This window comes from Centruroides sculpturatus, unplaced genomic scaffold (assembly GCF_000671375.1).
Source record: "Centruroides sculpturatus isolate CEXI.00-Female unplaced genomic scaffold, Cexi_2.0 scaffold414, whole genome shotgun sequence".
Taxonomy (NCBI): domain Eukaryota; kingdom Metazoa; phylum Arthropoda; class Arachnida; order Scorpiones; family Buthidae; genus Centruroides; species Centruroides sculpturatus.
In genome coordinates, this window is record NW_019384735.1 from 218,094 (window position 1) to 240,483 (window position 22,390).

At 30.4% G+C, this 22,390-nt stretch overlaps 1 protein-coding gene across 1 annotated transcript in view; it reads left to right on the forward strand.

Moving 5' to 3' along the window:
- LOC111628263 (organic cation transporter protein-like) overlaps window positions 1-22,390 on the forward strand; it is a 59,722-nt gene that overhangs the window by 35,936 nt on the left and 1,396 nt on the right. The window contains exons 5-8 of the mRNA XM_023372013.1: window positions 2,980-3,110; window positions 6,403-6,571; window positions 12,545-12,671; window positions 18,758-18,876. Of these exons, the coding sequence (XP_023227781.1) occupies window positions 2,980-3,110; window positions 6,403-6,571; window positions 12,545-12,671; window positions 18,758-18,876 (546 nt within the window). The remainder of the gene's footprint in view (window positions 1-2,979; window positions 3,111-6,402; window positions 6,572-12,544; window positions 12,672-18,757; window positions 18,877-22,390) is intronic.

Below are 22,390 nucleotides of genomic sequence, written 5' to 3' on the forward strand. Positions count from 1 at the left end.
AATAGCTTGGTTAAAAGGGCATACACCCACTCATCAACAGCGCAGGCATTTGCAACAGAGATCAACACCATTAATAACATTGCCGAATGACGCAGATATAATAAATGGTAGCTCTGAGGGTCAAAAAAACGCTTCATCCGCAAAGAACACAACAAACAGAAGTGCAAAGGCAAGAAAGTAACATGCAGAAAGAGAGAATCCTGATTACTTATAATCTGTACTTAGAGAAACTATATAATGAAATCGCCAAGAGAAAACAGGCCGCCTTAATTTTTAGATGTCCTACCCTTTTTAGAATGCTAAGTAATGGAAAAGATACTCCGCAACACGACAAATTAGCAGGAGTATACATGATCCCTATAAAAGATCATAGGTGGGATAAAGATTTAATATATGTGGGATCCACAAAAAGATCATTGGAAGTGAGGCTCAAGGAGCATAAAGCCGACATCTTACATAAGAGACATACAACGGCATTAAGCACAGTATGCCACTGACCCTGACATACAAGCATTATTAGATGAGGCAAAGTTAATATACAAGACACAGCAACCACACCATTTGCTCTTGATATCTACATATATATATATAAAACAGCAAGGGAAGATAAATGTATCAACAATAAGGATGAACTATACTTATTGATAGCCTGGCAAACTCTTATTTATGATACATGAGAAACCAAAAACTATGTCTCTATCAACAGAGCATGCACAAAATAAGACTATGATTGCACAGGTTTCCTTAGAATATTTTATTTTAGAATTCGTTTGAAAAAGATCTGTTCAAATAATATCGATTTGTCCATTGGTTCACCTGAAGAACTATAAGTTCGAAAACATTAGTGAACAAAGTTATATCGAAATAAGCACTGTTTTGGTTTGAAGTAAGTCATATATTTTACAGTATGTCTGGATGTTTTTATATATATTCTATGGCTATATTTTCTTTTGTTTATTTCCCCAAATTCAGAGAAGCACTAATACCTTACTCCTTTGTTTCGCCCTTGGTTCTAAGAAGGAGTAAGCCTCCCCCGTCAAGTAGTAACAGTCGATATGGAAAGTTCTCAAAGATAATAGAAAGAAAGTAGACTAGAAATAAAATAAGGAATTGTGAACTATATACAAACTACAATATGGCTGATGGCCACAATGTGATTCTGCATCATATCTGCTATCAAGACATGAAGAGTTGGGATTGAAATTTGCAACTGGATCTGGATGATGTGGTCAGAAAGGCCAGTAATGCAGGAGGTATATTTTAAGAGAAAGGAATGACTTTTTTTTCCAAATGCCATTTATTTGAGCAAGAGAGATGTATACTATCTGTTTTGTTGCCACAATACCATTATTACAGTTCACCAGTAGAATTTGTTACAAGTTATTTTGTTTATTATTCCCTTGACAATGGTCCTGCTGATAAAAGGTTAGATCCAGTTTGGTGATCCAAAGGTGGTGAGGAAGATAGTCTGAGGGTTGAGGAAAGTCACAATCACATAGGACAAGAAATAGCCACTAGTCAGTGTTCAGAAAAAAGTGATAGCACAGAAAATCCAAGTGTTGAGTAAAGTGAAGAGCAAATACATATAACAGAATTATATGTCAGTGACTGAAAAGCTTCTTGTGTCTTTGGAACACAGGTTTTTTTTATAAGATTTGCTCCTTGATCGATTTGTGATTGTAAAAATATAGTTTTAATGCTCTCTTTTGATATTAAAGATTATTTCAATTTTCAAGACAACACCAAAACAAAAGATTTTTCATTTGCTTGAGGAAGAAGGTACTATTTTATTTAAAGTACAAAAGTATTCACCAGGGCTGTGGAGTCGCGTAAAAATCTACCGACTCCGACTTTTCCTTATCATCCGACTCCGGCTAAAACATCAAAACTCCATGACTACAACTCCGACTCAACAGTCCTGCCAGGGCTGTGGAGTCGCGTAAAAATCTACTGACTCTGACTTTTCCTTACCATCCGACTCTGACTCCGGCTAAAACATCAAAACTCCACGACTCCGACTCCACAGCCATGGTATTCACAAACAAATTGTTTGTGAATACTTTTGGGAACAATTGATCAATCAATTGTTCCCAAACCAATTGAAATAGGTGAACATGTTTGTTCACCTATTTCAAGGGAAAATGTGAGGAACAAAAAAGGTTGACATTGACATTTAAAGATTAGTGTAAACTTAATATCAATGAAACCAATAAAAATATAATTGAAAACACTGAAGTTAAAGATCATGTTTAATGTTCAAGAGAATAAAATAAGCACAAAAATACAAACAAGTTTGTTTGTGAATACTTTAAATAAAATAGTACCTTCTTCCTCAAGCAAATGAAAAATCTTTTGTTTTGGTGTTGTCTTGAAAATTGAAATAATCTTTAATATCAAAAGAGAGCATTAAAACTATATTTTTAAATGATTAAGTTATTGGGAATATTGCACCAGTTTGTTATGAAGTGACATCTTAGCAACTAAGAGTGTATATAGAAAAGAAACCAAAGCTTTCTGAAAAGAAAACAACTTTGTCAGTTTTTAAAAATGCAATTGCATAAATATAGACGAGAATGTCATGATAGATTTGATAGACTTTTTGAACATGACTGAATCAGATGGGTATATCTCAGAGATGTTGTAGGTATGGTAGCAATGAATTTGAGAAGGATCTAACATTCACACAAGGATCAGAAAGGCTACATACAATCACAAAGCAAAGTTCATCATTTGCAGTGTATGGCATTGCAGAATAGGTTTTCCGTTGTTAGTCATTTTATACAGCATTGGCAGCAAGTTACACTTTTCATATACTCACTATTTAGACACAAAACAGTAGGTTCTTTCAAATTATAAATATAAATTTTGTTTATTTAAATATACTGTGTATTTATATTTATTTTTCTAAAATTCATTTTTAAATTACATTTGCTAGTTTATTCACAGCAGAATTTATTATACATCATAATTATTTTTTAGATGGTTACCAGAATCTGCAAGTTGGCTGTTAACTCAGGGTCGCTATAAAGAAGCCATTCAACTTTTGAAAAAAGTTGCAAAAATTAATGGAAAAGAATTCCCAGAAGAATATGAACATATATATGACGTAAATTATATATTTCATATATACCATAAAATCATTTTAGAATTATTTGTGTTTGAAATTTTAATCAATTACTAAATAACTTATTTTGTTATTTATTTAAAGAACTATTTGCTTTCAAAACAACAAAACTATGAAAAATTTTTAATATGATTATTTATAAATTGATATAAGAAATATATTTATTTTAATACAATGAGTTTGACATGTTTAATTTGGTATTGTATTAACAACTGATTTTATATATTAATTAAAGAATAAAAAAAATGTATTAAATCTTTACAAAAAAATTTTTATGATAAAAAATATTTTGATATTTTGTTTAAAATTATCAAGCTTTTTGTTAGTGTTTCTATTTAACTTTAGTTATTTAACTGTTATATTTAAATTTGTTATTTTTTGGTTTTAACCATATTTCACTGTTGGGATTTTTGTTATTTGGGGGTGGATATCATCTACCGTCTGGGAATTCCTAATTGTGTATAAAATAAAATAAATAAATAAATTTTACTCATTCTGATTTTTTGCATAAAAAACTGTCTTATTTCTTTCCAAATTTAGTGTCTCAAAAATAGCTGCAGGAATGAGAATTTTAAAATTCTCATCCAATTAAAAACTATAGCATTGTTATAATCACTAGGAAGTATATTGAAATTAACAATTGTGCAGTGTATATTTTAGACCACTTTTTATAGTAAAAATTTATAAAGTGGTCTTTAGAAATTTTCTATGATTAGTGTTTTTTTCATATACCTGTGTTATATATGTTGTTACCATAGAACATTATTATGCTATAGATTGTAACATTAAAAAAAAGTGTTACTATATTTGTGCTTGTGTGAAGATTCATTGAAATTGAAAAATAAATTCTTAAGGATTTGCAATTAAAATAGTTATGCTAGGCTTTTGCTGGATAGTAACAGCAATAAAGATCTGGGTCTGAAGAACTTAAGTTCAAATCCATGTTGGATTGTCTAGAACAGTGATGGCGAATCTTTTTCTGAAGATGGGTCAAAATTGAATTAAAAATTTAATAACTCCAAATCACATCTCAAATATTTAATTTGAGTAACTAAAAAAAATAAAAGATGTTAAAAAGTTTACTTTGGTTCAGTTTTTTAATATAAAGTTAACTAGCTGTCTTGAATCTTGTAGGAAAGAAAGAAACGTTTTGAGATAGAGGTTCCTACACAGTAAACAGTAATAGGTTTGATTGGAGGTACAGTATTTTATTAATACAATAGGAAGTACAGTACATACCTGTATTAGGTATTAATAAAACATTTTTGACATACCTTAACAGCTATAGCTTGTCAATAGTTTCTAATGCCTGACTTTCTTCAGTCAATAAGATGCAAGCCAAATTTGTAGCCTTAGCCCACCAGTGGCCAAGTGAATATAACCATTGAACACTAGTAGTTGGTCATGGTTCATGCTTTGCCAATGGGCTTACCATGTGGAATTTTCTGGATTTTCTTCACATTTGTAACATCTCAATAGGGGTCAGTTTCCCATAGAAAGTCTTCCTAGAAGCCATCCTTCTTGGCAGATCACCTGTGCTGTGTTGCCATAAACAAATAAACCAAATCAAATTTGTAGTCAGGGAAATGAGTGTTAATTGCAACTCTGTACTCTAATGCAAGAGATGTTTTTCAACTATAATTTATGCTATCAAAATGTAGTCATTGAGCTTTAAACTATAATTGATACTTCAGTCCCTAATTTGAGATATAGAGGTTTTGTGAAAAAATTATTTAAGATAAACATGGAAAGTATATTGAATTTAGGCTGAAAATGCAGAGGGGAAAAAAATAAATTTCAAGATAAATAGGTTTTTTAGATAAACATGTTTGAGATAGACAGGTTAAACTGTATATCAGAAAAATAAACAATAAATCCTGTGTAAGTGAAAAGAAAATTATGATTATAACAGAACACCCCCACTCAACAAACCTTTATCTCCAGAAATGCTTAAATTTTGGAAACAAACATTTTCAGCCTCATCCAAGGTCTGCTTCAAGTTAAGTGAAAATGAGATTCCAAACTTAGAATGACTTTCCTTGGAACAACTTCAAAGTTTGGAATTCCATTTTTCATTTAACCTGAAGCAGACCTCGGGTGAGGCCAAAAACATTTGTTCCCAAAATTTAAGCATTACCAGAGATAAAGGTTCATTGAGTGAGAGTGTTCCTTAACACCAGTAATCAGATGAGAAGATATTGTGATTATAACAGAACAAAATACACCAAACTCACAATTATCTATGCATGGATTATCTGTTTTGTGGGTTATTGTATATTGTCAAAATATTAGAATTACTGTCATTTTACAGTAATTCTAATACAGTAATGACAAAGTATCATAAGCAACATTCAGCTTTTTGATAGAATATATATGAAAAAAATTACACTTGTATGCTATAAACAGCAGATTTGTAAAATTATTCCACTAGTCCTAAAATTAAAATGCAATAATTTGGAAAAAAATGTAAGAATTATACATAGAAATTATAAAATTTAAACTTCTACATGATACTTTTGAAAATAGAAGAAATTACATTTTATGTTTATTGACATTTCAGTTTATGAAACTTGGGACTCACATTTGCATTATAATATAATGGAGTTGAGCTGTATATATACTGTAGTTTATTTAAAAACCTTTGAATAGTTTTTATATAGTTTAGAAGGCTATTTTGGATTATTCATGTTTTCAAGTTCTCTATGCACACCCATGCACTAATTAGCATGGGTAATCAGGAGTTCTGTGCATTTCATTTAATGGGAAAGCTGTTGCTGTTTATTTGATATAATTTTTCTATCTGAGGTTTATAATTAATAGTCATTAAAAATTTTTATAACAGTTTTAGGATCTTGCTTATAAACCACATATAAAAAAACTATTTGATAGATTTTATAAATTATGCAAAGTTTTAAAAAATTAATACTTCTAAACATTTGATACAGGTGCCTTGAAATTGCCATGGGTTTTCCAACACTAGGCAAGAATTTTCTAAAGGTGATTTAGTTTAAATCTTAGATTCTGTCCTTCACTATCCAACCAATCTTATGAAGGCTTACCAAATCTGTACATTATCTAGATAAGAAGGTTCTCTTCCATCTTTTAGCTAAGAGAATTAAAAAGAAAGTTACATTAGAAATTATCTATAATAATGTATAAATATTTCTTATCTTTAAGAAGTTATTTTACTTTGTGTTCTTGTGTNTAATAATTATAAATTTGTTGTTTCTATAATAATTAACATTAAATATTCTAATTAAAATATTTTTACATTTTAGGTTTAGAATATATTGGATTAGAAAAGAGAACTCTTTCTGTGATATTTTGGATATCAAGTTACATTACTTTTTCAGCTATTTGTCCATGGATTGCTTATGCAATAAGTGATTGGAAAAAATTATGTATTGCAACATCAGTTCCTTTGCTTCTCATAGTTTTAGGAGGAATGTAAGTGATGTATATCATGCATTTATAAGAAACTATAAACTGCAACTTTTTTAAATTTTACTTGAAATGTTTTTATATACTGTATTTCCTCATTTCTAAAATGTATTTGTTTTTACCTATATGTATTGTTCAAAGGAGGGGTGTATCTTAGAATCAATGCGGTCTTATATTTATTATCCAAAGCAATAATTGGTAGTTATTATGAATAGACCATATTATGCATTATGCACAAATAATAGTGTGAGGATCATGTGCTTGTTCATGAGAGATTTGTAAGTCCACAAATAAACGTTACAAATAGGAACCCAGGAACAAAAACATGTATGATTGAATATTCCTTCAATACTCTCTGAACATGGTTCTTTTTTCTTGTTTTGTTACAAAGATCCCAAATTAACAGGTTTCTTTACCCTATTATCCTCACAGGGAAATAGGTCGCCTCCTATTCTTGTACAAGTATATAATATACACGAGCATAACACAAAACCTTGATAACCAACTTAAAAACTAATCTTTTGTCTAATTTAAAACTAATATAACATGGAAATGATTAAACTTAAGAAAGTGTAGAAAGTATAAAGAGATAGATATAGAGTACCCGGGTCCACATTGATTGATTGATATCTTCAGGGAGGTGCCCTTTCACAGACATCATTTTTTATTCTTCTTTACTGATTCAGCAAATCATTCTCGAGGTTATCCGATTCTTTAGGTTTTCCTTAGCCCTTGTGCTTCTTCCTCTTTAACCTCGACAGTCCTTTCCCATATCTGCCATATTCTTCCCACCTCTCTCCTTTCGAGCTTTGCTCACTACACTGTAAATCCATTTCTTTTGACGTCCAGCCAAAAAGTGTTCTCCTCTCTCCTTTCTTCTCACCTCAGGCTATATTTTCTAACTTCAAACTCTAAACCAAAACAGTGCTTATTTCAATATAACTTCGTTCACTAACGTTTTTGAATTCATAGTTCTTCTTCAGGTGAACAGACAAATTTATATTATTTGAACAGATCTTTTTCAAATGAATTCTAAAATAGAATATTCTAAGGAAACCTGTGCAATCATCATCTTATTTTGTGCATGCTCTGTTGATAGAGACATAGTTTTTGGTTTCTCATGTATCATAAATAAGAGTTTGCCAGGCTATCAATAAGGATAGTTCATCCTTATTGTTGATACATTTATCTTCCCTTGCTGTTTTATATATATATATATGTAGATATCAAGAGCAAATGGTGTGGTTGCTGTGTCTTGTATATTAACTTTGCCTCATCTAATAATGCTTGTATGTCAGGGTCAGTGGCATACTGTGCTTAATGCCGTTGTATGTCTCTTATGTAAGATGTCGGCTTTATGCTCCTTGAGCCTCACTTCCAATGATCTTTTTGTGGATCCCACATATATTAAATCTTTATCCCACCTATGATCTTTTATAGGGATCATGTATACTCCTGCTAATTTGTCGTGTTGCGGAGTATCTTTTCCATTACTTAGCATTCTAAAAAGGGTAGGACATCTAAAAATTAAGGCGGCCTGTTTTCTCTTGGCGATTTCATTATATAGTTTCTCTAAGTACAGATTATAAGTAATCAGGATTCTCTCTTTCTGCATGTTACTTTCTTGCCTTTGCACTTCTGTTTGTTGTGTTCTTTGCGGATGAAGCATTTTTTTGACCCTCAGAGCTACCATTTATTATATCTGCGTCATTCGGCAATGTTATTAATGGTGTTGATCTCTGTTGCAAATGCCTGCGCTGTTGATGAGTGGGTGTATGCCCTTTTAACCAAGCTATTAAATGCCGCTACCTTATAATGCCTTGGGTCACAGGAGTGTGCAGGGATGTACAATTGATCTGCCTGCGGTTTTCTATATACCTCTGTGATGATGGTTGCTCCATTAACTATGATGTTCACGTCGAGGAAATGAACATGAGTATAGCTCTCCTGTTCAAGGCCCAGAGTTAGGCCGTAAGAATTGTTATTAAATGCGGCTATGACTTCATGTATATCAGGTTTACATTTCCAAAGTATGAGTATGCCATCCACGTATCTCTTGTATGTAATAATATTGCAGAGTTGTCAGGCAGTACTTTCTGTTTGAGGAGTTTAATTACCAGTTCACATAAATCTCCTGCTACAGGGCTCCCCATAGGTACACCTCTTCTTTGTTGATATACATTGCCTTTGAATTGAAAGAAAGAAATTTATTGTGCTATAATTAGCACAAGAAATGTGCCAACTCTAATATTTCTTGATGGTGGTAACTGTCTTCTATTATATTTAGTAACAAATCTCTTAAGGCACAGAAGGCTGGCAGAAGGAGTATCGAAGGGTATAGGGATTTAAAATCAAGGACAATGAGGTACTGTGGGGGGGTATCAATCAGCTTGAAGAGAGTTATGAGTTCGACACTGTTGGATATATTGAACTGGTACTCCTCCAAATGCTTGATTTTAAATCCCTATACCCTTCGATACTCCTTCCCGCCAGCCTTAAGAGATTTGTTACTAAATATAATAGAAGACAGTTACCACCATCAAGAAATATTAGAGTTGGCACATTTCTTGTGCTAATTATAGCACAATAAATTTCTTTCTTTCAATTCAAAGGCAATGTATATCAACAAAGAAGAGGTGTACCTATGGGGAGCCCTGTAGCAGGAGATTTATGTGAACTGGTAATTAAACTCCTCAAACAGAAAGTACTGCCTGACAACTCTGCAATATTATTACATACAAGAGATACGTGGATGGCATACTCATACTTTGGAAATGTAAACCTGATATACATGAAGTCATAGCCGCATTTAATAACAATTCTTACGGCCTAACTCTGGGCCTTGAACAGGAGAGCTATACTCATGTTCATTTCCTCGACGTGAACATCATAGTTAATGGAGCAACCATCATCACAGAGGTATATAGAAAACCGCAGGCTGATCAATTGTACATCCCTGCACACTCCTGTGACCCAAGGCATTATAAGGTAGCGGCATTTAATAGCTTGGTTAAAAGGGCATACACCCACTCATCAACAGCGCAGGCATTTGCAACAGAGATCAACACCATTAATAACATTGCCGAATGACGCAGATATAATAAATGGTAGCTCTGAGGGTCAAAAAAACGCTTCATCCGCAAAGAACACAACAAACAGAAGTGCAAAGGCAAGAAAGTAACATGCAGAAAGAGAGAATCCTGATTACTTATAATCTGTACTTAGAGAAACTATATAATGAAATCGCCAAGAGAAAACAGGCCGCCTTAATTTTTAGATGTCCTACCCTTTTTAGAATGCTAAGTAATGGAAAAGATACTCCGCAACACGACAAATTAGCAGGAGTATACATGATCCCTATAAAAGATCATAGGTGGGATAAAGATTTAATATATGTGGGATCCACAAAAAGATCATTGGAAGTGAGGCTCAAGGAGCATAAAGCCGACATCTTACATAAGAGACATACAACGGCATTAAGCACAGTATGCCACTGACCCTGACATACAAGCATTATTAGATGAGGCAAAGTTAATATACAAGACACAGCAACCACACCATTTGCTCTTGATATCTACATATATATATATAAAACAGCAAGGGAAGATAAATGTATCAACAATAAGGATGAACTATACTTATTGATAGCCTGGCAAACTCTTATTTATGATACATGAGAAACCAAAAACTATGTCTCTATCAACAGAGCATGCACAAAATAAGACTATGATTGCACAGGTTTCCTTAGAATATTTTATTTTAGAATTCGTTTGAAAAAGATCTGTTCAAATAATATCGATTTGTCCATTGGTTCACCTGAAGAACTATAAGTTCGAAAACATTAGTGAACAAAGTTATATCGAAATAAGCACTGTTTTGGTTTGAAGTAAGTCATATATTTTACAGTATGTCTGGATGTTTTTATATATATTCTATGGCTATATTTTCTTTTGTTTATTTCCCCAAATTCAGAGAAGCACTAATACCTTACTCCTTTGTTTCGCCCTTGGTTCTAAGAAGGAGTAAGCCTCCCCCGTCAAGTAGTAACAGTCGATATGGAAAGTTCTCAAAGATAATAGAAAGAAAGTAGACTAGAAATAAAATAAGGAATTGTGAACTATATACAAACTACAATATGGCTGATGGCCACAATGTGATTCTGCATCATATCTGCTATCAAGACATGAAGAGTTGGGATTGAAATTTGCAACTGGATCTGGATGATGTGGTCAGAAAGGCCAGTAATGCAGGAGGTATATTTTAAGAGAAAGGAATGACTTTTTTTTCCAAATGCCATTTATTTGAGCAAGAGAGATGTATACTATCTGTTTTGTTGCCACAATACCATTATTACAGTTCACCAGTAGAATTTGTTACAAGTTATTTTGTTTATTATTCCCTTGACAATGGTCCTGCTGATAAAAGGTTAGATCCAGTTTGGTGATCCAAAGGTGGTGAGGAAGATAGTCTGAGGGTTGAGGAAAGTCACAATCACATAGGACAAGAAATAGCCACTAGTCAGTGTTCAGAAAAAAGTGATAGCACAGAAAATCCAAGTGTTGAGTAAAGTGAAGAGCAAATACATATAACAGAATTATATGTCAGTGACTGAAAAGCTTCTTGTGTCTTTGGAACACAGGTTTTTTTTATAAGATTTGCTCCTTGATCGATTTGTGATTGTAAAAATATAGTTTTAATGCTCTCTTTTGATATTAAAGATTATTTCAATTTTCAAGACAACACCAAAACAAAAGATTTTTCATTTGCTTGAGGAAGAAGGTACTATTTTATTTAAAGTACAAAAGTATTCACCAGGGCTGTGGAGTCGCGTAAAAATCTACCGACTCCGACTTTTCCTTATCATCCGACTCCGGCTAAAACATCAAAACTCCATGACTACAACTCCGACTCAACAGTCCTGCCAGGGCTGTGGAGTCGCGTAAAAATCTACTGACTCTGACTTTTCCTTACCATCCGACTCTGACTCCGGCTAAAACATCAAAACTCCACGACTCCGACTCCACAGCCATGGTATTCACAAACAAATTGTTTGTGAATACTTTTGGGAACAATTGATCAATCAATTGTTCCCAAACCAATTGAAATAGGTGAACATGTTTGTTCACCTATTTCAAGGGAAAATGTGAGGAACAAAAAAGGTTGACATTGACATTTAAAGATTAGTGTAAACTTAATATCAATGAAACCAATAAAAATATAATTGAAAACACTGAAGTTAAAGATCATGTTTAATGTTCAAGAGAATAAAATAAGCACAAAAATACAAACAAGTTTGTTTGTGAATACTTTAAATAAAATAGTACCTTCTTCCTCAAGCAAATGAAAAATCTTTTGTTTTGGTGTTGTCTTGAAAATTGAAATAATCTTTAATATCAAAAGAGAGCATTAAAACTATATTTTTAAATGATTAAGTTATTGGGAATATTGCACCAGTTTGTTATGAAGTGACATCTTAGCAACTAAGAGTGTATATAGAAAAGAAACCAAAGCTTTCTGAAAAGAAAACAACTTTGTCAGTTTTTAAAAATGCAATTGCATAAATATAGACGAGAATGTCATGATAGATTTGATAGACTTTTTGAACATGACTGAATCAGATGGGTATATCTCAGAGATGTTGTAGGTATGGTAGCAATGAATTTGAGAAGGATCTAACATTCACACAAGGATCAGAAAGGCTACATACAATCACAAAGCAAAGTTCATCATTTGCAGTGTATGGCATTGCAGAATAGGTTTTCCGTTGTTAGTCATTTTATACAGCATTGGCAGCAAGTTACACTTTTCATATACTCACTATTTAGACACAAAACAGTAGGTTCTTTCAAATTATAAATATAAATTTTGTTTATTTAAATATACTGTGTATTTATATTTATTTTTCTAAAATTCATTTTTAAATTACATTTGCTAGTTTATTCACAGCAGAATTTATTATACATCATAATTATTTTTTAGATGGTTACCAGAATCTGCAAGTTGGCTGTTAACTCAGGGTCGCTATAAAGAAGCCATTCAACTTTTGAAAAAAGTTGCAAAAATTAATGGAAAAGAATTCCCAGAAGAATATGAACATATATATGACGTAAATTATATATTTCATATATACCATAAAATCATTTTAGAATTATTTGTTTGAAATTTTAATCAATTACTAAATAACTTATTTTGTTATTTATTTAAAGAACTATTTGCTTTCAAAACAACAAAACTATGAAAAATTTTTAATATGATTATTTATAAATTGATATAAGAAATATATTTATTTTAATACAATGAGTTTGACATGTTTAATTTGGTATTGTATTAACAACTGATTTTATATATTAATTAAAGAATAAAAAAAATGTATTAAATCTTTACAAAAAAATTTTTATGATAAAAAATATTTTGATATTTTGTTTAAAATTATCAAGCTTTTTGTTAGTGTTTCTATTTAACTTTAGTTATTTAACTGTTATATTTAAATTTGTTATTTTTTGGTTTTAACCATATTTCACTGTTGGGATTTTTGTTATTTGGGGGTGGATATCATCTACCGTCTGGGAATTCCTAATTGTGTATAAAATAAAATAAATAAATAAATTTTACTCATTCTGATTTTTTGCATAAAAAACTGTCTTATTTCTTTCCAAATTTAGTGTCTCAAAAATAGCTGCAGGAATGAGAATTTTAAAATTCTCATCCAATTAAAAACTATAGCATTGTTATAATCACTAGGAAGTATATTGAAATTAACAATTGTGCAGTGTATATTTTAGACCACTTTTTATAGTAAAAATTTATAAAGTGGTCTTTAGAAATTTTCTATGATTAGTGTTTTTTTCATATACCTGTGTTATATATGTTGTTACCATAGAACATTATTATGCTATAGATTGTAACATTAAAAAAAGTGTTACTATATTTGTGCTTGTGTGAAGATTCATTGAAATTGAAAAATAAATTCTTAAGGATTTGCAATTAAAATAGTTATGCTAGGCTTTTGCTGGATAGTAACAGCAATAAAGATCTGGGTCTGAAGAACTTAAGTTCAAATCCATGTTGGATTGTCTAGAACAGTGATGGCGAATCTTTTTCTGAAGATGGGTCAAAATTGAATTAAAAATTTAATAACTCCAAATCACATCTCAAATATTTAATTTGAGTAACTAAAAAAAATAAAAGATGTTAAAAAGTTTACTTTGGTTCAGTTTTTTAATATAAAGTTAACTAGCTGTCTTGAATCTTGTAGGAAAGAAAGAAACGTTTTGAGATAGAGGTTCCTACACAGTAAACAGTAATAGGTTTGATTGGAGGTACAGTATTTTATTAATACAATAGGAAGTACAGTACATACCTGTATTAGGTATTAATAAAACATTTTTGACATACCTTAACAGCTATAGCTTGTCAATAGTTTCTAATGCCTGACTTTCTTCAGTCAATAAGATGCAAGCCAAATTTGTAGCCTTAGCCCACCAGTGGCCAAGTGAATATAACCATTGAACACTAGTAGTTGGTCATGGTTCATGCTTTGCCAATGGGCTTACCATGTGGAATTTTCTGGATTTTCTTCACATTTGTAACATCTCAATAGGGGTCAGTTTCCCATAGAAAGTCTTCCTAGAAGCCATCCTTCTTGGCAGATCACCTGTGCTGTGTTGCCATAAACAAATAAACCAAATCAAATTTGTAGTCAGGGAAATGAGTGTTAATTGCAACTCTGTAGTCTAATGCAAGAGATGTTTTTCAACTATAATTTATGCTATCAAAATGTAGTCATTGAGCTTTAAACTGTAATTGATACTTCAGTCCCTAATTTGAGATATAGAGGTTTTGTGAAAAAATTATTTAAGATAAACATGGAAAGTATATTGAATTTAGGCTGAAAATGCAGAGGGGAAAAAAATAAATTTCAAGATAAATAGGTTTTTGAGATAAACATGTTTGAGATAGACAGGTTAAACTGTATATCAGAAAAATAAACAATAAATCCTGTGTAAGTGAAAAGAAAATTATGATTATAACAGAACACCCCCACTCAACAAACCTTTATCTCCAGAAATGCTTAAATTTTGGAAACAAACATTTTCAGCCTCATCCAAGGTCTGCTTCAAGTTAAGTGAAAATGAGATTCCAAACTTAGAATGACTTTCCTTGGAACAACTTCAAAGTTTGGAATTCCATTTTTCATTTAACCTGAAGCAGACCTCGGGTGAGGCCAAAAACATTTGTTCCCAAAATTTAAGCATTACCAGAGATAAAGGTTCATTGAGTGAGAGTGTTCCTTAACACCAGTAATCAGATTAGAAGATATTGTGATTATAACAGAACAAAATACACCAAACTCACAATTATCTATGCATGGATTATCTGTTTTGTGGGTTATTGTATATTGTCAAAATATTAGAATTACTGTCATTTTACAGTAATTCTAATACAGTAATGACAAAGTATCATAAGCAACATTCAGCTTTTTGATAGAATATATATGAAAAAAATTACACTTGTATGCTATAAACAGCAGATTTGTAAAATTATTCCACTAGTCCTAAAATTAAAATGCAATAATTTGGAAAAAAATGTAAGAATTATACATAGAAATTATAAAATTTAAACTTCTACATGATACTTTTGAAAATAGAAGAAATCTACATTTTATGTTTATTGACATTTCAGTTTATGAAACTTGGGACTCACATTTGCATTATAATATAATGGAGTTGAGCTGTATATATACTGTAGTTTATTTAAAAACCTTTGAATAGTTTTTATATAGTTTAGAAGGCTATTTTGGATTATTCATGTTTTCAAGTTCTCTATGCACACCCATGCACTAATTAGCATGGGTAATCAGGAGTTCTGTGCATTTCATTTAATGGGAAAGCTGTTGCTGTTTATTTGATATAATTTTTCTATCTGAGGTTTATAATTAATAGTCATTAAAAATTTTTATAACAGTTTTAGGATCTTGCTTATAAACCACATATAAAAAAACTATTTGATAGATTTTATAAATTATGCAAAGTTTTAAAAAATTAATACTTCTAAACATTTGATACAGGTGCCTTGAAATTGCCATGGGTTTTCCAACACTAGGCAAGAATTTTCTAAAGGTGATTTAGTTTAAATCTTAGATTCTGTCCTTCACTATCCAACCAATCTTATGAAGGCTTACCAAATCTGTACATTATCTAGATAAGAAGGTTCTCTTCCATCTTTTAGCTAAGAGAATTAAAAAGAAAGTTACATTAGAAATTATCTATAATAATGTATAAATATTTCTTATCTTTAAGAAGTTATTTTACTATGTGTTCTTGTGTAGAGTATGTATTTATGTAGATGTACAATACATAATATAATTAAAAAATAAAATTCTAAAAAACAATGAAGTCAGAATTTATTACTAATCATTATCTAATTGTACTATAAACAAGTACACAAAAATTTAAATTTCCTTTCCTTTCTGACTTGTGGAGACTGTGACTTCTGAATTTTTTAGGATTGTTGACCTCTTAACTCTAAAACATTTAATGAAAAATGAAGTAGAATCAAAAGTTAACAGTCAAAAAAACAAACCAGTTTTCCAGCAAAGAGAAACACTTTATTATTACTGTAAACTTCTCCCGAATGCATTTCACCAGCTACACTGGCCTCCTCAGTAGGGTTAATTAAAGTACATAATATAAGTTAATTTTTCAGTTACGACAAATATCCATAAGTTAACCCAACTGAAGAGGCCAGTGTAGCTGGCAAAATGCATTTGGGGGAAAGTTTACTTTAATTTTTGATTCTACTTCATTTTTTATTAAATGTTTTAGAGTTAAGAGATCAATAATCCTCCAAGTCGGAAAGGAAATTTAAATTTTTGTGTACTTGTTTATAGTACAATTAGATAATATAATTAGTATTACTTTGATAAAAATCTGTTTAAATTTTTTTAGTTTTTTTAGTCTTTACTATTTTCTTTTCTTGATATACTGATATTTTGTTTTTATTTTTAACAGGTGTTGATTTCTATTGTATTTATGATTTTATTCTTTCTTTATTTGTTAGACTATATAATCAACTTCTTGCATTTGTAGTAAAGTGATAGTGTTTTAAGAATGAGTTGGAACAATTTTCAATAGAAACAAAATCTATGTTATGTTTCAAAATCAAAGTTTTGAAAATTACCATTGAGTGCATCATGATGATGAAAACATTAAATTTTTATAAGTTTAGAAGAAAATTTTGTATATAGTAGTAATTGATTCTACTTAATGTAATCATTTTGGAAATAGCCTGATCTATACTGATGATGATAACTAACTGATAACATTAAGTGGAGAAAGTAAATAAGACTACAATTAGTGGCAATTCTGATTTTATTGACTCTGACATTATAAAGACCTGTTAAAACAATTAAAAATTGGATAACTCAGTTTTACTAATTAAGATTTAATATTAATTAATGATAATTTTCCAGTACATAATTGAGGTAATAAATGCCACCAATTTAAACTACTGTACTGTGAGCAAATGATGACTAAAACAATGAACATTTAGCATTAAAGAATTAGTTAAGTGTGATAATGATAGTGATTAACATGTGGCTTGTAACACAATCTTTAAGCTGATAGTGAAAGAAGATGGCTTAAAAATGCCTATTTACTTGAAGATAATAATAATTATAATACAATAAGACAAGTTGTATAAGCATATTTTACTTGTATGTTTTGGGATGTGCCATGGCCACCTCCAGTCTGTGACATGAAAGATAGCAACATTAGAAGCCAGTAGTCAAATTTATAGCGGGGATTTTTTATAGCATACATTATATTTTTATTACTTGATATATTTCAACTCATTTTAAAAACCAATTTTTAGAAATTTTTTGTAAAGTGCATAAAATTCCTGGAAAACTATATTGCATCAAAAGTTGAATGCACGTAATTATTATCATTGGTAGTTTTCTTATAATCATTATCTGTTTTCATTTAATGTCATTTGCAAAATCTTTACATCATATTTTAAATGAATTGTTCAGACTTTCAAAGATGTTAGCCAAATTTTTGAAGATTACCAATTCAGGAAATTTTCTTCAATAATTGTTTATATCATTGAAAAATCATATTTTGTATTAAAATTTACCAAAACAACTGGAAAAGGAGGAGAAATTTTTTTATTATGTATATAGATATCATAGTAACAAAAAGATCCAACAACTTTTTTTACATTCTCTCTAACCACAAGTAACCTTACTGAATCCGTTTAGTATAAATCACTTTATAAGTTGTTAATAAATATTTACCTCAATAGATATATTTAATGTTTACATATATGGCTATTACTCAAAATTTCTGAAAACTACAAAAACTACCACTCATATCTTTTAAATGCAGTGCAAATTTTACTTTTTCTAATGTTTTCTGTCATTTTAAATGCCCTTCTTCAGGTTAAAAATGACTGAAAATGTTACAAAAAGTAAAATTTGTATGCCATTTAAAGGTATGATTGATGATTTTTGTACTTTATGACAAATGTAGTTTTACTGAATATTTTTGAAAACACGTGGTTTCTGAGATGATGACAATTTTGGATATCCATGTTACAACTAGATGTATTAAGCTGCAGATAAATGAACATAATGAAAATTCACATTTAAATAAAAAAATCGTTTTAATTAAAAATAGTCAACTCTTTCATATCATACAGCTTTAATTAAATAAACATCAAAACAACATTTGAAAATAAAGATGAACAACAATTCTTTAAACTGAAATTTCAATAAAAAGGTACAGAAAATGATGCAAAATGTTTTACTATTTTTATTATATGCATTTAACTTCTGTAAACTATAACATTCAGTTAACAGTTGAATGGCTGCGTACTAAGATGATGTCATGTTACTTAGATCTCCAGGACATGGTGCTAATGTGCACCATGTCCTGGAGATCTATGGATGTGCCAATTCTGGCAACATTACTGATATTGTAATCACAAATGTGGATTCTAATGCATGTGTGATCTGACCTGCATATTTTAAAAATTTTTAAGAATTAATTTGAAATATAAATTACTGCTATTAAATTTTGAGTTATTCATGTTTTAATGGAATTTTATTATATTTATTTTAGAATATTTTGTTTAATGAGATATTATTAAATTATTTATTATAACTAATTAATATACAAATATATATTTTAGGAAGAAAATCTGGAAAATGCATGTCAAAAACAACATATGTCAGAATCAAATGCATCATTTTTTGATTTGTTTCGCACTCCTCAGTTAAGAAAAAACTCATTGTTGCAAGCCATTATGTGGTTTGTAAAATTTTAATTTAATTCTTGACTAATAAATGTATTCAATATCTTTATAAATTAAGTTAAAATGGTTATTTTTAATTTTAGAATTTTAATAACTTAAACTGAAATCAGTATTATAAGTATTCTATGTAGTATTTTCATGAATTATGATTGACTTCTTATAATGTTTAGAATTTCATTACCAATTAAACATTTTAAAATCAGTCTGAAAATTTTGTAATCAAATAAATTTTGAAAGTATTTTTTTGGCATCAAATTTTATATGGAAAATTAGAACATTATAAAATATAAGATTTTTAAAATAACATATTAAATTTGACTAATTTCAAATTTTATAAATTGGAGTGAAAGTGTATGTTATTTTTATTACTATATCTGTCAGACTAAATATGCAATGTAAAATCAATTTACGTGTTTTCAGGTTTCTTTATAACTGTTTTTCTCAGGTTTCTCTAATTTGAAAAAGATCAGGATATAACTAAACACCAACGATATGCCAAAAATCTATCGGGCTAGTATTAGGCTAATTACTAAATGAGTGCCTGGACACTGAATGTGTCCCCAGCCGGCGTTGTAATAACCGTCGATGGTTATATAGTTAGATTATATACGCTGGAAGAGGAGATCGGACTGGAGGTCCGGATAGCGTAACTGGCAATGCATCTGCACAGTAAGCAGGAGTTGTGGGTTCGAGTCCCGCTCCGGGCCGATTTTTTCTCCCAGCGGTTCTAAATTATTTAAATTAATTAATTTATTTATAATTATTAATATTAATAAGAGATGGCGCCTAACGCTTACCTCTAGTGCCAAATTAATTACGTAATTTATTTAGTAATTAGCCTTAAAACTAGCCCGATGGATTTACGGCATATGTTTGGTGATTAGCTATATTACATCGGGTTTAGCGATGTTTATATATATTACGCCTTGCCGGGGCTTGCGATGGCCGGTTGAGTGCCTTATAGGAGTAGGACGTGGGCACTGAATGTGTCCCCAGCCGGCATTGTAATAACCGTCGATGGTTACATAGTTATACGCTGGAAGAGGAGATCGGATCGGAGGTCCGGATAGCGTAACTGGCAACGCATCTGCACGGTAAGCAGGAGTTGTGGGTTCGAGTCCCGCTCCGGGCCGATTTTTTCTCCCAGCGGTTCTAAATTATTTAAATTAATTAATTAATTTATAATTATTAATATTAATAAGAGATGGCGCCTAACGCCTACCTCTAGAGCCAAATTGGTTACGTAATTCATTTAGTAATTAGCCTAATACTAGCCCGATAGATTTTCAGCATATTGTTGGTGTTTAGTTATGTTATATATCGGGTTTAGCGATGTTTGATCAGGATATATTCAATTTTTTTCCTTAATCTTCTCCTTGGGATATATTCAATATCAAATTTGATATGTTCTATTTTTTAAGGCCATTTATTGGTGACTTGTTTCAAATTAATTTGAATTGTTGTTGTTATTTTCTACCATGAATTTCCTTGTGTTGAAAATGCTTATTGCATGCTTTATGTTGATACATTTAATTTTTTGCTGCTTTGTATATTTTGAGTAACTCAGCCTATTTGGCTTTTTTTTGTCATGGACTTGCTTAATGATTTTTGTTTCCTCTCATTGTGCTACATTGCATTCCTCCAATGAAAATGCTGATAATACCATAGTATAGTTCTTTAATTCTTTTGCCAAGTGTTCTTGAAGTGTAACCTACATATTCCATGCTGACAGAATAACTGCCGCAGACAATTCCATATCTACCCTTACCTTCTGGGTTCCTCTAATTACTAGCAGAATTAGTGGTATGAAAGCTAGAGAGTATGATTATCTCAACATTTGAAAAGTAGATAAGATTATACAAGAGGTACAGTTCATAAATGACATCCTAATCATATGGCACTGAAAACCAAATGTATACTTCTTGGTACTTCATCAAAATTTTACATAATGGATATATTTATCCATATTAAATGCTTCTTTCAGGTAGCCAATTATTTAAATTTACCGCAAAGGAATATTTTCATCCTTTATTATACAGCATCAGCTTTCTGACAAATATCAGTCACTGTTCAAACTAAATTTGAACTTTCCAGTCATTTTGAGCATCAAACAATATTTAAAAACTACACATTAATGATATTAAGGTGCTTTTTAAGAACATGAGGTTTCTGGAGCCATGTTTCATTTACATATTAAAAAAGCATCTTAACATCATTAATATACAGGAGTTGATAGAACTGGACACAAGATGGAAGGGAGTACTCCAAACATGAAATTGGGAGGATGTAATTAAATGTTTGCAGGACAGAAAAATGAAGGAGTCAATATGATATAAAAAAGAATGAAAAGTTAATACTTTTAGTGGCAGAGAAATGAGGTTAATACTGTGCATGCATAGGGGTTTGCTTTTACAAATTTAGAACAAAAATGTGTAGTTTTTAAATATTGTTCAATCCTCAAAAATGGCTGGAAAGTTCAAATTTAGTTTGAACAGTGGCTGATATTTGTCAAGAAGATGAAGCTGTCATAATAAAGGATGAAAATGTTCCTTTTTTGTAAATTTAAACAGTTAGCTATCTAAATAAGCATTTAATACAGATAATAATATGTAGCCAGAAACTCATGAGGTAATATTTGGATATATTTGTTGATAACAAAGAAACAACTTTATGAAAATAAAAAGAAATTTTGCAACAACCTAAGATAAAATAATAAACATAATTTTTATTTCATTTTCTATTTGTAAATAAAAATTTTGTCTTTAAATTATGAATGTATGTGCTTCATGTACTGTACCTATATTGGCTCTGCTGATATATCCATGCCAAAATCTGACAATTTTGGATTTAAAAATTTTAATAAGATGGCTATATGGATGAAGCAGTTAAAGACAATTGCTCTGGAAATTTTGGATCAAATACAGATGGGAAATTGCAGAAATTTTTAAAGGCCAGTCTGTCCTAGATATGTTGAGCCTCATCCCTCACTTCTGAATACCCTGATTGTGGGCTTGGCTGAACCCATGATGGGCATGGGATAAAGTCTCTCATAAGACAAAAAGTCAAAAATGAAAAAAAAATTTTAATATTACATTTTGACATAAATAAATTTTATTTAATTATATTTATTTGACATAAACAAATTTTTATTAAATTATCTGAAATGGAAGTTGAAATTTAAACAAATGTTTGAAAAAATTTTTGATTTTTAAGACCAAATTCGTAGAAAACAGCAAAAATCTGTAGCTCATCTAGCTATTGTATAGTCTGTCATCACAGTAAATATTTTTCTTGAAAAGAAATTAATTCAAATTATTACTTTATTAAAAATAAAAATTTGAATGGTGTAAAGGTATGAAACCAAGTATTTATATTATTGAGATTTGTAAAGTAATCAATGTACCATATCTGGTATTCAATAAGTTAATATATTCAAAGAAAAATAAGTGCATACTATTTAATAGATTTTAAACTATCAAGCATTAGAATTAATTTCAAATAAATGAATAG